Source organism: Lactuca serriola, chromosome 7, assembly GCF_051521515.1.
Source record: "Lactuca serriola cultivar US96UC23 chromosome 7, Lser_US96UC23_V15, whole genome shotgun sequence".
Classification (NCBI taxonomy): domain Eukaryota; kingdom Viridiplantae; phylum Streptophyta; class Magnoliopsida; order Asterales; family Asteraceae; genus Lactuca; species Lactuca serriola.
The window spans coordinates 3,337,442-3,352,543 of NC_136414.1; the positions used below are offsets into that span (position 1 = coordinate 3,337,442).

General features: G+C 40.7%; 1 protein-coding gene and 2 pseudogenes across 1 annotated transcript; 2 read left to right on the forward strand and 1 right to left on the reverse strand.

The window, feature by feature from the left end:
- The first annotated feature begins 319 nt into the window (after positions 1 to 319).
- Positions 320 to 925, forward strand: LOC145061968 (putative mitochondrial protein AtMg00860 pseudogene; annotated as a pseudogene).
- Positions 926 to 9,491: 8,566 nt separating this feature from the next.
- Positions 9,492 to 12,532, reverse strand: LOC145061969 (uncharacterized). Its single transcript, XM_079009567.1, has 2 exons — positions 11,254 to 12,532; positions 9,492 to 11,149 (listed from the first exon to the last, which is right to left on the reverse strand). Exons 1-2 carry the CDS (start codon positions 12,530 to 12,532, stop codon positions 9,492 to 9,494), a joined length of 2,937 nt encoding a protein of 978 aa, XP_078865693.1.
- Positions 12,533 to 12,790: 258 nt separating this feature from the next.
- LOC145061971 (pentatricopeptide repeat-containing protein At2g34400 pseudogene) lies at positions 12,791 to 13,372 on the forward strand (annotated as a pseudogene).
- Positions 13,373 to 15,102: the final 1,730 nt, after the last annotated feature.

Consider the following 15,102-nt stretch of genomic DNA (forward strand, 5'->3'; position numbering starts at 1 on the left):
AATTTCACGCAGCCCATTTTCCAGTCCCGTGATTTTGGTTAAAAAGAAATATGGGTCTTGGAGGTTTTGCGTGGACTACCGCAACCTCAACAAGATCACTGTTAAAGACAAATTTCCGATTCAGGTAATCAACGAGCTATTGGATGAGCTTCACGGATCCACAGTCTTTTCCAAGTTATATCTCAAGTCCGGGTATCACCAAATACGTATGCGGGAAAAAGACATTCCTAAGACGGCTTTTCAAACCCATGAAGGCCACTACGAATTTTTAGTAATGCCCATCGGGCTTACTAACGCTCTCGCCACCTTCCAATAATTAATGAATGAGGTGTTCCGATCATATCTTAGAAAGTTCATGCTGGTGTTTTATGATGATATCCTCGTTTACAGCCCAAATGAAATCCAACACCTCCAACACTTGGAATTGGTTCTAGAAGTCCAATACACTCATCAGTTGTATGCAAACCTAGGAAAATGTGAACTAGGCAAAACTCGGGTGGCGTATTTAAGGCACTTCATATCAGCTGAAGGGGTGGCTGTGGATGAGGAAAAGGTGCAAGACATCGATCAGTGGCCCACCCCAACCACATTGAAGGAACTCAGGGGGTTCCTTGGGTTATCCGGGTACTATAGGAAGTTCGTGGCGGGATACGCCAAGCTCGCTGTCCCTCTCACGGATCAGCTTAAGAAAGACTGTTTTGGTTGGTCAGAAGAAGCGGAGGAGACCTTCCAAACCTTGAAGTCAGCTCTTCAACAGGCCCCGGTTCTTGCCATGCCGAATTTCCAACGACCTTTCGTAGTGGAAGCCGATGCATTAGGGGCAGGCTTGGGGGCCGTGCTTACACAGGATGGGCACCCATCGCGTTTTATAGCCAGGTGTTGGGAACACGAAACCGATCAAAACCTATTTATGAGAAGGAGCTAATGGCCATTGTTTTGGCAGTAAAGAAGTGGAGACACTATTTACTGGGAACTCACTTCATTATTAGAACCGATCAAAAGAGCCTTAAGTTCCTTATGGATCAAAGGGAAATCGGACCGGAATACCAGAAGTGGTTGTACAACATTTTGGGCTATGATTTTGAAATACAATATAAACCAGGTTGTAACATCCGGATTCCCAGGTATATTATTTTATTCCTTTATTTTTGGAGGTTAGGAGGGGACTCGGCGAGTTGGTGCTTAGACTCGCTGAGTATGGTCGCAGATTCTTATCCGGGTTCATAGTTGGACTCGGCGAGTTCATGAGTGGACTCAGCGAGTCCACGCTGTTTAATGAAACCCTAATTTCCTGGGTTTGAGACCTATTTAAAGGCCTTTAGGGCCGTCATTTGCAGCTACCAAACCCCAGAGAGAAACCCTAAGAGATCTAGAGCGTTTGTGAGGAAGGAGAGGCCACTTTTGATCATTTTGTTGGTGTGATTGCAAGAAGGAGGTGACCAAGGCAAGAGGAGGCTGAAAGAGGAGCGATTCTGGTGATTTCAGAGTATAGAGACTTCATCTTGAGGTATTTATTCTGACCTTCTTCAGATTAGGTGTTAATTCTTAGAGTTAGGGTTTTATAACCCCTTTAGAGGATGGATATGTGGAGCAATTGGTCCCTTCTCGAGATTATGCTTTGGATCTGGACTCAAAGAGGTCCAAAGACCTTAACCCTTGGAGCTTTATGAGTTATTTTGGGAGCCATGAACTTAGGAGGTTATTTTTGGGGCTAAATCACCAAGTGAGACCGTCTAGATGTTATATGAGTGTCAAGGTCTGAACTTTACGTGATTATCATACTTAGGAAGGTCAGATCTATGGATTTAAGGAACAGATCTAACCTCAGGAGGTCAATGGAGTTTGTGCATGGCATGAACTCGCCGAGTCCAAAGATCAGACTCGCGCGAGTAGGGTTAAGGTTTCCCGTAAATCACTCAGTGAGTAGACTTACCGAGTTGGGGAAATAACTCAATGAGGCGGAGGGGGGATTAGAGGACTGGAGTTCAAGGTGGAACTCGCTGAGTTGTTCTTGAGACTCGGCGAGTTGAGTCGGGGTGGCCCCGCGATTCATGCCAGGTGTGACTCGTCGAGCAAGGGGAGGAACTCGACGTGCCAAGCGGGACTAAAGAGTTAGTGGACACGTGTAGACTCGCCGAGTCGCCCAAGTGCACTCGACGACCCGGGTCAAGTTGACCGTTGACTTTTGTTGACTTTTAGGGTTTGGTTAACAATGGGGGCCTTTGAGCCAAGAGAAGAGTAAAATGGTCTTTCACCCTTCTGATGGTGCCATGAGAGGGTTGAGTCTAGTCTCGAGAATTATATTCATGAGGGTATTTATTTTATGTGATTAGGCGGAGGCTAGATCATATTCTAGCGAGTCAGAGATTTACCGAGACATCTGAGGTGAGTCTTCTCACTATACTTTACCTAGAGTGGTAACAAGGTTATGTGATAGTATAATTTAGAGCTATGTGCCAGTGTATTTGTATGCTATATATGTGTTGAGATTTATTGTGATATGTGATATACATGATTCAGAGTTTTAGAGTTACGACCAGTGGGTCCATAGAGTTAGGACCTTTGGGTCCACAGTGTTAGGGCCAGAGGGCCCACAGAGAGTTGGAACTGGAGGGTTCCACTGGGACACACCGACCAGAGGGTCAGTAGAGTTATAGCCTTGAGTGGCTAATATGTGTTAGAGTGGTATTTTAGGGAACTTACTAAGCATTTATGCTTACAGTGTTTTGTGATATGTGTCTCAGGTACCAGCGATGATCGCGGGAAGGCACCGGCATGATTTGTACACACACACACACACACACCCGTGGAGTTTATTATGATTTGATCTTGGGATTTGTAATGAGATAATGTTGATACAATGTTTTCTTGAAAATGATTATTAATGAATTTCATTTTAAAAAGTGAAAAATTGTCTTAATTTTTACGGTGTTACAAGTTGGTATCAGAGACTTGGTTTGAGGGATTCGGATGCACCTTCGGGTGTATCTGAACTCAAACTGAGGATTTTGAGGAAAATTTGAAAATAAAACAAATTTTTAAAAGAGTAAAAAGAGTTTTGAGACAAACAAAGCAAAGCCGTGTGTATAATCAGTCAGCACCCGAACGGTGTTTTCCCAAAATACCCTCGCAATAGGTGTTATATGATATGCAATGATACGCTATATGATGAGTTATGTTATGCATGCTAGAGTAGACTAGGTATTCTTATTAGGACTAGAGTGGCCTGATATGTGATGCCTTAGTCTAGGAGTTTTCCTGCTAGAGATGCTTGAGATGTTTAGATAGCAGCGAGGAGCATACAAGAGGTCTGCTAGTGAGTAGCATATCATTAGAAAGAATAGAGTACTTGGGATTTGGGACTCTGGGAGGAGGACTTGGGATGAATGTTGATGCGGTGTGGACGGTAGTATTGGGCCTGTACTACTGAAGACACCGGATCAGTGTGCAGTCTAAGTAAAAATCCTCAGAGTACTAAGGAACAAGTAGGGTGGAGTTATCGAGTATGAGTATGCTCGAGCGAGTTCCTAATATTACTTATGTTGTATTTCCGAGAGAGATCATGGTAGGGACACGCCACACACCAGAGACCAGTGGTACGAGTGATGAGGTGATCCATATGATCATCCATAAGGAAGTGGTTGTGGCCATCAGGGCAGAGATACCAGAGATGTTCGGGTCTATCAAGACCACACTGATAGAGACATTTGACGAGAGATACGCTGCTATTTCAGAGGCTGCGGTTGTTGCGGCCACTGCAGCTATAGTTGTGACTAGGCCGCAGGGTGGTGATGCGTTGCTGTTCCAAGAGTTCAGCATCACAAAACCACCGGAGTTTGATGGGACCCAAGAGCCGATTGCAGCGATGAGGTGGATTTCGGACATTGAGGGGTGTTTCTTTACTTGCTCCTCTCCAGAGCATTTGGGAGTCCGGTTCGCGTTGAACCAGCTTCGCTTGGGGGCGAAGGACTGGTGGAAATTTGTGACGACGCATTATTTGCCTGCTGAGCTTGCCGCAGTGACTTAGGAGAGGTTCACTGCTATGTTCCGAGATGAGTATGTTCCCCAGGTGGAGAGGGATCGTTTGGCCCAGGAGTTTTTGACCCTCAAGCAGGGTACTGAGTATGTCACAGTGATTACGAGGATGTTCCATGAGCGGGCGATGTTCTGCCCAGAGCACGTGTCCTCCGAGCATGCACGTATGAGCCGATATCTGAGCATTTTGAGGAGGGATATACGGGAGTTCGTGCCGAACTCGACGTACCGGACATTTTTCGAGCTTCAGGAAAATGCCCGGAAGAGGGAGATGGAGCTGGAGACCCAGGCTAGGGAGGAGGCTGAGTCTCAGGGGAGGGATCGGCGACCGGCGCAGTCTCAGCCGGCAGCCAAGCGGGCCAAGCCCGCTGATTCGAGACCTGGGAGTCAGCGGGGCCGCACTTGTGGCAAGTACGGCAAGAGCCACGATGGGGTATGCAGAGCGGGGTCTTGCTACAAATATGGCAATGAGGGGCATATGGCCAAGGATTGCCCTCAAGGGGTTTGCAGTATGTTTTCACTGCAACTAGACCGGACACCGCAAGGCAGAGTGTCTACAGTTGCGAGGGACAACCCAGGGAGCATCTCAGGGGTCTGCCCCTGCTGCTATCAGATCCACTGAGAGCCGGCCAGTGAAGTCCGAGGCACCGAGGGCACGAGGGAGAGCCTTCTAGTTGACTGCGGAGGAGGTCCACGCAGCGCCCGATGTCGTAGCTGGTATGTATTCTTTCATGTATTTATTTTGTTGATGTGATATCGTGTTTATATTATGTTATGCATACGTACCTTTCTTGTGAGTCCTGTACCTGCCTTGGTGTTATTTGACTCGGGTGCGAGTCGGTCTTTCGTATCTTTGGCTTTTAGTCAGCATATCAGTGTTAGTCGAGAGGCGTTGAGTCGACCTCTGAGAGTTTCCATAGCTGACGAGAGGGCGGTGTATGCCACCGAGGTTATCCGAGGGTGTCTACTTGAGATTTTCGGAGTGGAGTTTCCGATTGACTTAGTTCCTATCGCGATGGGAGATGTCTGTGTCATCGTGGGCATGGACTGGTTGAGCAGATTTGGAGCAGTTATCGACTGCGAGCGTCAGCTGGTGACCATACGAGACCCTAGTGGGGGAGTTCTTATGGTGTACGGCAAGGGTACACGTTCTGGGTCAGCATTTTGTTCGGCCGCTAGAGCGAGACAGTGTCTACAGCAGGGTTGTAGGGGTTTTGTAGCGTATATGATGGATACGAGGGTAGACTCAGAGAGACCGAGGTCAGTTGATGAGGTTCCGATAGTGCGTGAGTTCCCGGACGTATTTCCGGAGGAGTTGCTGGGCGTGCCTCCCGAGAGGCAGGTGGAGTACAGTATCGATTTGGTTCCGGGGGCCGCGCCTATCGCCAAGGCGCCCTATCGCCTTGCGCCTCCAGAGATGCAGGAGTTATCCTCGCAGCTTCAGGAGTTGATGGGGAAGGGGTTTATTCGGCCGAGCAGCTCGCCGTGGGGAGCACCTATCCTTTTTGTCAAGAAAAAGGATGGTTCACACCGGATGTGCATTGATTACCAGGATTTGAACAAGCTGATGGTCAAGAACCATTACCCGTTGCCGAGGATCGACGATTTGTTCGATCAGTTGCAGAGAGCATCTTGGTTCTCCAAGATCAATTTGAGGTCTGGGTATCATCAGGTGAGGGTGCGAGATGAGGACATCCAGAAGACAGCGTTCATGACTCGTTATGGGCATTACGAGTTTGTGGTAATGCCTTTCGGACTCCCCAATGCATCGGCAGTGTTCATGGATCTCATGAACAAAGTATGCAGGCCGATGTTGGACCGCTCGGTGATCGTATTCATCGACGACATATTGGTGTATTCGAGATCCAGAGAGCAGCATGAGGAGCAATTGAGGGAGATCCTCGGAGTTCTGAGATCGGAGAGGCTTTATGCCAATTTCTCCAAGTGTGATTTCTGGTTGCGAGAGGTTCAGTTCCTAAGGAACCTCGTTAACCAGAAAGGGAAATTGGTCGACCCGGCCAAGATTGATGCAGTGATGAGTTGGGAGGTACCGAGGTCACCTACCGAGATCAGGAGTTTCCTAGGGTTGGCTAGTTATTATCGGAGATTTATCAGGGATTTCTCCAAGATCGTCGTGTCACTCACCAAGTTGACCTGGAAGGGTGTTTCTTTTTCATGGGGCCCAGAGCAGCAGGCCTCCTTCGAGACACTTCGCCAGAGACTATGCGTAGACCCAGTGTTAGCTCTTCCGGAGGGGATGAGGACTTCGTAGTGTATTGTGATGCGTCAATATCGGGGTTGGGAGCGGTGCTTATGCAGAGGGGTCATGTGATAGCATACGCATCGAGGCAGCTGAAGCCTCATGAGATGAGGTATCCCACCCACGATCTGGAATTGGGGGCAGTGGTGTTCGCCCTCAAGATCTGGCGTCGCTATCTGTATGGGGTTCGGTGTACCATATACACGGACCACAAGAGCCTGAAGTATCTAATGGATCAGCCCAACCTGAATATGCGCCAGAGGAGATGGTTAGATGTGGTGAGGGATTATGATTGTGAGATCCTGTACCACTCGAGCAAGGCTAATGTTGTAGCCGATGCACTGAGCTGAAGGGCAGAGAGCGCCCCGATGTGAGATGTTTGTTTGAGATTGACATTGATGACTCCGGTGTTGGACACCATTCGTCGGGCCCAGGCTGAGGCCGGGAGATCAGAAAACCAGAAGAGAGAGTGAGTTGTCGGGCTGGTATCAGAGTTCGTTACCGATAGTCGGGGGCTTATGACATTTCAAGGTCGGATATGGGTACCGTTTGTGGGCAGGACGCGTACCATTTTGATGGAAGAGGCTCATCTATCGAAGTTCTCGATCCATCCTGGGGCCACTAAGATTTATTTGGACCTGAAGAGGGAGTATTGGTGGCCTTGTATGAAGAGGGATGTCCCATGGTTTGTAGAGAGATGCTTGACCTGTCGTAGGGTTAAGGCCGAGCATTAGCGTCCACATGGTAAGCTGCAACCATTAGAGATTCCCGAGTGGAAATGGGAACAGATTACCATGGATTTCATCACCAAATTTCCGAGGACTACGAGAGGTGTCGATGCAATTTGGGTGATTGTGGACAGGTTGACAAAGAGCGCTCATTTCCTTGCTATCAGTGAGAGCTCTTCCACGGAGAGATTGGCAGAGATGTACGTGAGAGAGGTGGTATCGCGGCATGGAGTGCCGATCTCGATTGTCTCAGATCGAGATGTGCGTTTCACTTCCAGATTCTGGAAGAAATTCCATGAGGAATTGGGTACGAGGCTACATTTTAGTACCGCATACCATCCACAGTCTGACGGTCAGAGTGAACGGACGATTCAGACGCTCGAGTACATGCTTCGAGCATGTGTGTTGGATTTCGGCGGGAGTTGGGACATGTACTTGCCCTTGGCAGAGTTTTCCTACAACAAAAGCTCTCATTCGAGCATTGGTATGCCACCCTTTGAGCTATTGTATGGGAGGAGGTGTCAGACCCCTATTTGCTGGGGAGAGGTCGGGAAACGTGTGATGGGTAGTACAGAGATTGTGCTCCAGACGACTGAGCAGATACAGTAGGTCAGACAGAGGTTGTTGACCGCTCAAAGTCGTCAGAAGAGTAATGCGGACAGGCGCTGGTCCGAGCTCGAGTTTCAGGTTGGCGACTTCGTGCTCCTGAAGGTCTCTCCTTGGAAAGGAGTGATTCGATTCAGGAAGAGGGGAAAGTTGGGGCCCCAATATATTGGTCCTTTCAGGGTGATCGCGAGAGTAGGCAGGGTAGCCTACCGTTTGGAGTTGCCTGCAGAGTTGGATCAAATTCATGACACTTTCAACGTGTCACAGTTGAGAAAGTGTATAGTCGACGAGGCAGCAGTGGTGCCATTAGAAGATATTCAGGTGGATGCGAGCATGAACTATATTGAGAGACTGGTGGCGATTAGGGATCGGAAGATCAAGGTTTTGAGGAACAAGGAGGTGCCTCTGGTGCAGGTCCAGTGGCAGCATCGGAAAGGGTCAGAGTTGACTTGGGAGCCGGAGCGTGAGACGCGGGAGCAGCATCCAGGGTTGTTTGTGTTGGATTAGTGTCTAAGTCCATAACTATTTTGGTATGTACTTGACCCGATGGTGCATGGTCCTTTTGGGTTGCCTTCACCAAAGCAACTTGATAGGATGAATTATGGAGAGAAAGGATTAAATATGATTTATTAATATATTATGAGAAATCATATTGTTTAATTAATATTAGTCAATAATTAATAAGAATTAAGTTTGTGGCTAAAAGAGATTAATTAAACTTAAGGGACTGGAATTGTAATTATAAGATAATTGCAATTGGGCTATGGATTGCCTTATATTATAAGGTTGGACGAATTCTATGGGGAAACCCATTAGAAATCGTCCAAGGCCTTTAAGGAAAGGAGTCCATGGGTTGCTTAGGGCTTAAGCATCCAAATTAGGGTTTCCTTGTTAGATAACCCTAATAGCCTCACTATATATAGAGTCCTTATGCCCCAAAAACGTGGTGAACAAGATCCTTAGGGTTTCTACACGTTTTGGGCAACTTCCTTCTCTTCTCTTCTTCATCCTCTTTCTCTTGGTGTTTGTGAACCATTAGAGGAGTGACATTTGTGACTCCATGCTTTCTAAAGTCAATACAAGAAGGATTTGAGATTGTTATTGCTATATAACAATCAAGGTATGATCTAAACCCTTAATTATATGTTATATTGATTATCATATGATAGATCTAGGGTTTATAGTCTTGGATAAATTGCATGTACAATAGAGAAACCTAGATCCAAGCATTATGGTTTGTATGAGCACATAGGATGTTCTTATAGCTAAAACCCATCAACGGTATCAGAGCCTAGATTGGTTTCTATTGTATTGATGTATTATGTAGCTGAAAAACGAAATATGGCTTACTGTTTGACCTGACTTGGCGAGTCACTACTTGGACTCGGTGAGTCAGCACTACTCGGCGAGTTCCAAAGTGTGACTCGACGAGTCGGAGCGTTAGACAGAGGAAATCTCGGATTTTGTTGCTATTTTGCTTAAGGATAATTACCATATTCGTTTTAAACCTATAAAATACGAATTTTATTGTTTCTTAAAGAACTAGGTGTGAGACCCGTGTAATACACGGGTTTTTTTTTAAAAAAAATTAATATATTTTGTTAAACATTACATGTTTTTTATAGTATTAATTTAACATAAAGACAAAAATATATAAAGAATAAATTAAGTATTTCGAAATATAAATAAATAAAATAAAAATGTACATATTTATAAAATGATAATGACAATAATGTTATAAACATTAAACATTAAATAAATAAAAATTGCTAAAAATATAAAAACAAAATGATGAATAAGTAGATAAGATAATGTATAATAATAAAAACAAACATTGAAATATTGAGACTTATTTTTATAAATTACAAATTTCTAAAGACTTCTTTGAATACAACATTAGATGTCTTATTGGTAAGTTTACCATCTTTATCTAAAATTAATATTTTTATTCCATTTTTACTCTTCACTCTCGACAATGCAACATACAACTGCCTATGAGTAAATACTGGTTGTCTAAAAAACAACCCCACCTTCGATAGTGATTGTCCTTGGCTTTTATTTATTGTCATCGCAAAACATACAGCCAACGGGAATTGTCGTCTTTGAAATATGAAAGGAATCCTTTTGTCCGAAGGCGTCAAAGACATTCTTGGAATAAACGTACGGTTTCCAATATTACTTCCAGATATTATCTCAGCTTCTATAACACGTTTGCCCAACGCAAGAACCCGTAGCCTTGTTCCATTACACAATCCAGATTTTTGATCAATATTTCTTAGTAACATAACTGGAACACCGACTTTTAATACCAACTTATGAATTGGCATACCTGAAGGTTTAAGACCATTTAGAACATCAGGGGAGTATAAAGTTTCATCAATGTTATCATGAACAAAATCTGCATGTGAAAGACTATCTGAACTTAGATGCTCCTGTTGGGCTCCCGGAAATAATTTTAACAAACGCTCGTTAATCTCTTGAACAACTTCATTCTTCGGTGCAAGGATTGCTCTTTCTTGAAAATAAATCGGATTCTTGGCATTTTCAACGATCGAAGGATAGACAAATTCAATTAATGAACCAATAGGATCAGTAGAATCAACAATAAGAAGATCATCAGGAATATCAATAATTGTCTCTCCATCATTTAAACCACCAACCTTTCCTTCTCCTATATCCAAAATCCAATTTGCAAAATTTGTCGTTTCTTGAATATTGGATGCGAGAACACTTAACCTCATGTTTTTTGTCAATGTTAACACTTTGCAATTTGACCAAATGTAAGAAGAAGATAAAGAAGCATTAACAATTTCTTGCCTGCTTCCGTTAGGAATAACAGGTAGAATTTGTCTAAAATCTCCTCCAAAAAAAATTGTTTTTCCTCCGAATGGCAACTTTGAGTTGGTACGAAGATCACAAGTGAATATATCTTTCATAGAATGATCCAAGGCTTCAAATGCATGCTTATGAATCATAGGTGCCTCGTCCCATATAATCAATGATGTTTTTTTTAACAATTCGGCTACATCACTGTCTTTCCCAAAAGAACAAAAAGAATCCTCTGTAAGATTTAGAGGAATTATAAAGCGTGAGTGTGCTGTTCTACCTCCGGTTAGTAACAACGAAGCAATACCACTTGAAGCAACATTTAGGACGATATCACCTTTAGACCTTAAAGATGCAGATAAAGTATTCCAAAGGAAAGTTTTACCAGTACCTCCATAGCCATAAACAAAAAACACTCCTCCTTTATTCTCTTTAACAGCTGTCATGATTTCATCAAAAATTGAGCGTTGTTCAACTGTTAATGATTCAAGTAGCTGATGAGATTCTTTTTGTAGAATCGTTATATCAAAATCTAACTCCTCAGTAATTAAACGATTGTTTGTCGAAGATACCAGATCATGATCAGGGTAAGGCATCCCAACAAAATCTCTTAGGCTTGAACTATTTTGGAGTAGAATTTTTTCAATCTCATATAGCGTCAAGTTTTTAACCTGATCGTCATTAAGTGATAAACCTGTACAATAGTAAAGTTAATTTAAAAATATTTGTATAATTATTCATGTGAAAAATATATATAAATAATGTGTCTAATGTAAATAATAGAAAAAATAATAATACCTGGAGTCTTTAATCTTATTCGTTGATTGTAGAGAATTCCATCAGATAAATATTGCCAAGTATTTTCCCAGACATAATATGGTCTAGACAAACTATTAGACTTTAGCATAGTTGCAAATAGAAACCGTAAATAATAACCAGATCCTGAGTGACTTGCTTCCTCGATGGCATCAATATATTCTTTATCATCTTCTAAAAGTCCAAGCGCATAACATGCATCTCTAAAAGTAGGACAAACTTGTCCATTAACCTTGCGAATATCTTCAAATGATTTCGGCCCTTTGACTTTATTTAAAAGAATTCTCAAAAAATATGCTTCACCTAGATTAGGCGAGACTATGTGAATTCTTCCAATAGAAAACCCTTTTTTTCTTGGCTCCCAACAACGATCTTCCTGTTTCCATACAAATTTTGTAGGAAACTCAACATAAGAAAGTTTTCGTGCATCAGCATTATGTTCATTACAGCTCATCCAAGATAAGAACATCGAAGAAGAAACAGATTGTTTGTTGAGGACATCTTCAATATCATCGTCTGCTCCATATACAACATTTTGTTTTCCAGGAAGATGGAATGGAAGCCTTACAACAGAAGGATATCTGTAATGAACATCAAATGCAAAGATACGCCATGAAGCTTCACATGCAGACAAATACCTACAATCATAGTAATTTTGTATTTCATCAACGGAAACATCATCACTATTATCTCCGTTATTTTGTACAACTGCAACAGTAACCCGATCAGGACCCTTGTTAATATATTTAAACAAATATTTTATGGAAGCCGCTTGATTGCACCACTCAACATTAATGTGAGCCTGATATCTTTTCAAAAGGGCTTTGTGATATGGAACGACACTTCTGTTGTCTAACCTAACACCAAACTTTTCAACAAAAGATCCATCATTACGTCTCCTATATATAGGATAACCATTTGAATCGACAGAGGTATTTTCTAAGAATGACTTTGGGAAATTTTTTGAACACTTGTTGTCACTCATGCATGGGCATTTAGGATTATCAGAACCACATGGACCATGCATCATAAACTCACTGACAAGTGCATACAATTCTGGATCATTTTCTTTGTTTGGAATTTCAACCGAAATAACTTGATCAATATGTTCAACGGTTGGGAGTTTGTAATCAGAATGCATGAATAAACATACCCTTTCGTCCATCAATATCATTCCAATCATACGAATCTGTTTCCACAGACGGATGATTCGAACCTTGATCATGTAGTCATCTTTTGCAAGCGCCAAGTCACTGATCATGGTAACATTGGTGTTTTTCATTAAACTGTAAACAAAACGTAGTAACAAAGATTAGTTGTTATATAACAGAAAAGTATTATAAATAAATGACAAAAATAATTTAAGGAAATATAAATCAGGGACATATAAGGAAATATATTGTGAAATGTCCAAAATACCCTTATGTGAAAATACCAGCAATATATGTAAAACCAAACAGTGAAAAAAAAATATGTTACACTTTTATGTTCAAAAGGCAATTATGTTGTGGATAATAAAATGAAGGTGAATTTTTTTATTGGCTCATCTTTAATTGGTATGTATGCAAAGTGTGGGGATTTGGTGTCATCAAGGAAGGTTTTTGATAAAATGACAAAAAAAGATTTAGTAACCTGGAACTCCATGATTACAGGGTAAGTGTTTTTCATTTATGATTCTTCAATTATGAAACAAAAAACGTTAATCTCACTTTTTTAATGTTTACATGGCAGGTATGCGCAAAGTGGATTATCACATGAAGCAATTTCAATCTTCAACATCATGAAAGAAGAAGGCGTAAAAGCAAATAATATCACATTAAGTGGAGTTTTATCCGCATGTGCATCACTTGGTGCTCTTGATATTGGTAAATCAGTAGATGAATATGCATTAAAAAATGGTCTCCAAAAAGACATATATGTAGCCACTGCTTTAATCGACATGTATGATAAATGTGGGAATGTAGACCATGCATTTCAAGTTTTTGAAAACATGTCGTTCAAGAACATTGTCACATGGAATGCCATGATTTCTACTTTTGCTTTCAATGGAAGGGCAAAAGAGGCAATATTGTTATTTAACAGAATGTTGGTTTTCACTTAAATGACAGCATATAGTTTTTTTAACTCAGAATAAAAGTGCAAAAAATAACAATCACAATTGTTGCAGGAGGGTGTGTGACAGGGAAAAAAAATTCTTTGAGGCATTTAATCGAACACCTTATATGCAGTAAAAAATGTGTAAATAATTAGTATATAAATTTGTATATAAATCGACCATATGATGGAAAGGAGAAGAGGAAAACATCAAATGTTCAAATAAAAAACAATCAAATAATTTTGGTCATTCTGTAAAGTAATTTTATCGATAATTACATAGGCTAACCTGGTGTAGAAGATATTGTTGATAATGGAGTTTGATGATGAACTTGAAGGTGCTGTAAATCTTCAATCTCTCAATAAAAGGCATCATATGAATAAGAATGAAGCTGTATATATTTTTCAAATTTGATTTTGGAAAGGATATGAAGAATAGCTGTGATTGAATTGATTTGATAAGTTTCTGCAAATAAGAGTCAATATGAGTGTTGATTACCGACAATTGTGTATGTTATTTAGGGAGATATATTTGGAGTAAATGTATTCATTGACAAAAAACTAAAGGATATCGCCGGTTCCTTTAATTTTGTATAATGTAGTAAATAAATGAGAATTTATAATTTGAAAAAAAAAAAAACAAAAAATCCATAATTTGCCGAGTGGAAAAGAATTTAATTGAAAAAACTATAAAAATGCCATTTGTCATATTAAATGAGAGGCTGCCATGTGGCAGAGTGATTTTCATTTATTAAGGGAGATATCCTTGCCAAAACACAAGATAATTACCAATTAATTAGATAATAACTTCCTTATATGATTAAAGTTGATTATTTGTATTAATTGGGTAACTTATTTTGCAAGAAATTGAAATTAGGTCAAATATAGATAATGACAAAATTAATTTGTTAATTTATATTATTTGTTATTTGATCATTGAGTAATGAAAAGTTTCAATTTTCCCCTTTAGGTTTTATAGTTTAAATTTGAACTCAAAAGTTTAGTTTTGAAATTTAAATAGTTGAAACCCTAATGTTTTGAAAAGGTTTCAAAACTTGCCCTCAAGTTTTGGAATTTAAATTTTGATTAAAAGTTTAATTTTGATGTATATTTAAATTCTAAACCCTAATGTTTTGAAATGTTTCAAAACATGCCCTCAAGTTTTGGAATTTAAAAGTTGATTAAAAGTTTAATTTAGGAATGTTAAATTCTAAAACCCTAGTATTGTTTTGAAAAGTTCAAATCACACCCTTATGGTTTTATTAATTAATTAAGGTGTATAATTAAAAGAGGTTTAATAAATCCATAAAAGTTTTGGTTTACAATTTAATTGAACTAAAAGTATAATTGTTAAATTTGGCCACCTAGTATTTTTAAAAGTGTAAAATACACCCTATACTATATATAACATTAAAAGTCTAACATTATATATATGTATGAGTAAAAGTCAGTCTTACCGTTAGTAGGCCTCATTCACGAAGCTAGTCTATAAGGGGTGTTTAAGGAAATTGCCTATAAAATGGCGATTGAATGAGTATCCACTCTTACCCACCGCACTCTTGACTAGTTGAGGTTCGTTAGCCGAACGGGTAGGATAGGACAGAAACTTTCCATTATAAGTATAATGAAGTAAAAAAGTAACTAAATGTTTTAAAAATTCACAATCTTAGTTACTTTAGGCAAAAGTGAATTGATGCAATTCCATGAAATTACACTTTGTACCCTTGCGAAGACGTT

Coding starts and splice junctions, on each gene's coding strand:
- LOC145061969 (XM_079009567.1), bottom strand. CDS start 12,532: ATGATCAGTGACTTGGCGCTTGCAAAAGATGACTACATGATCAAGGTT. Junction 11,150..11,253: donor AATAAGATTAAAGACTCCAG/GTATTATTATTT, acceptor ACTATTGTACAG/GTTTATCACTTAATGACGAT.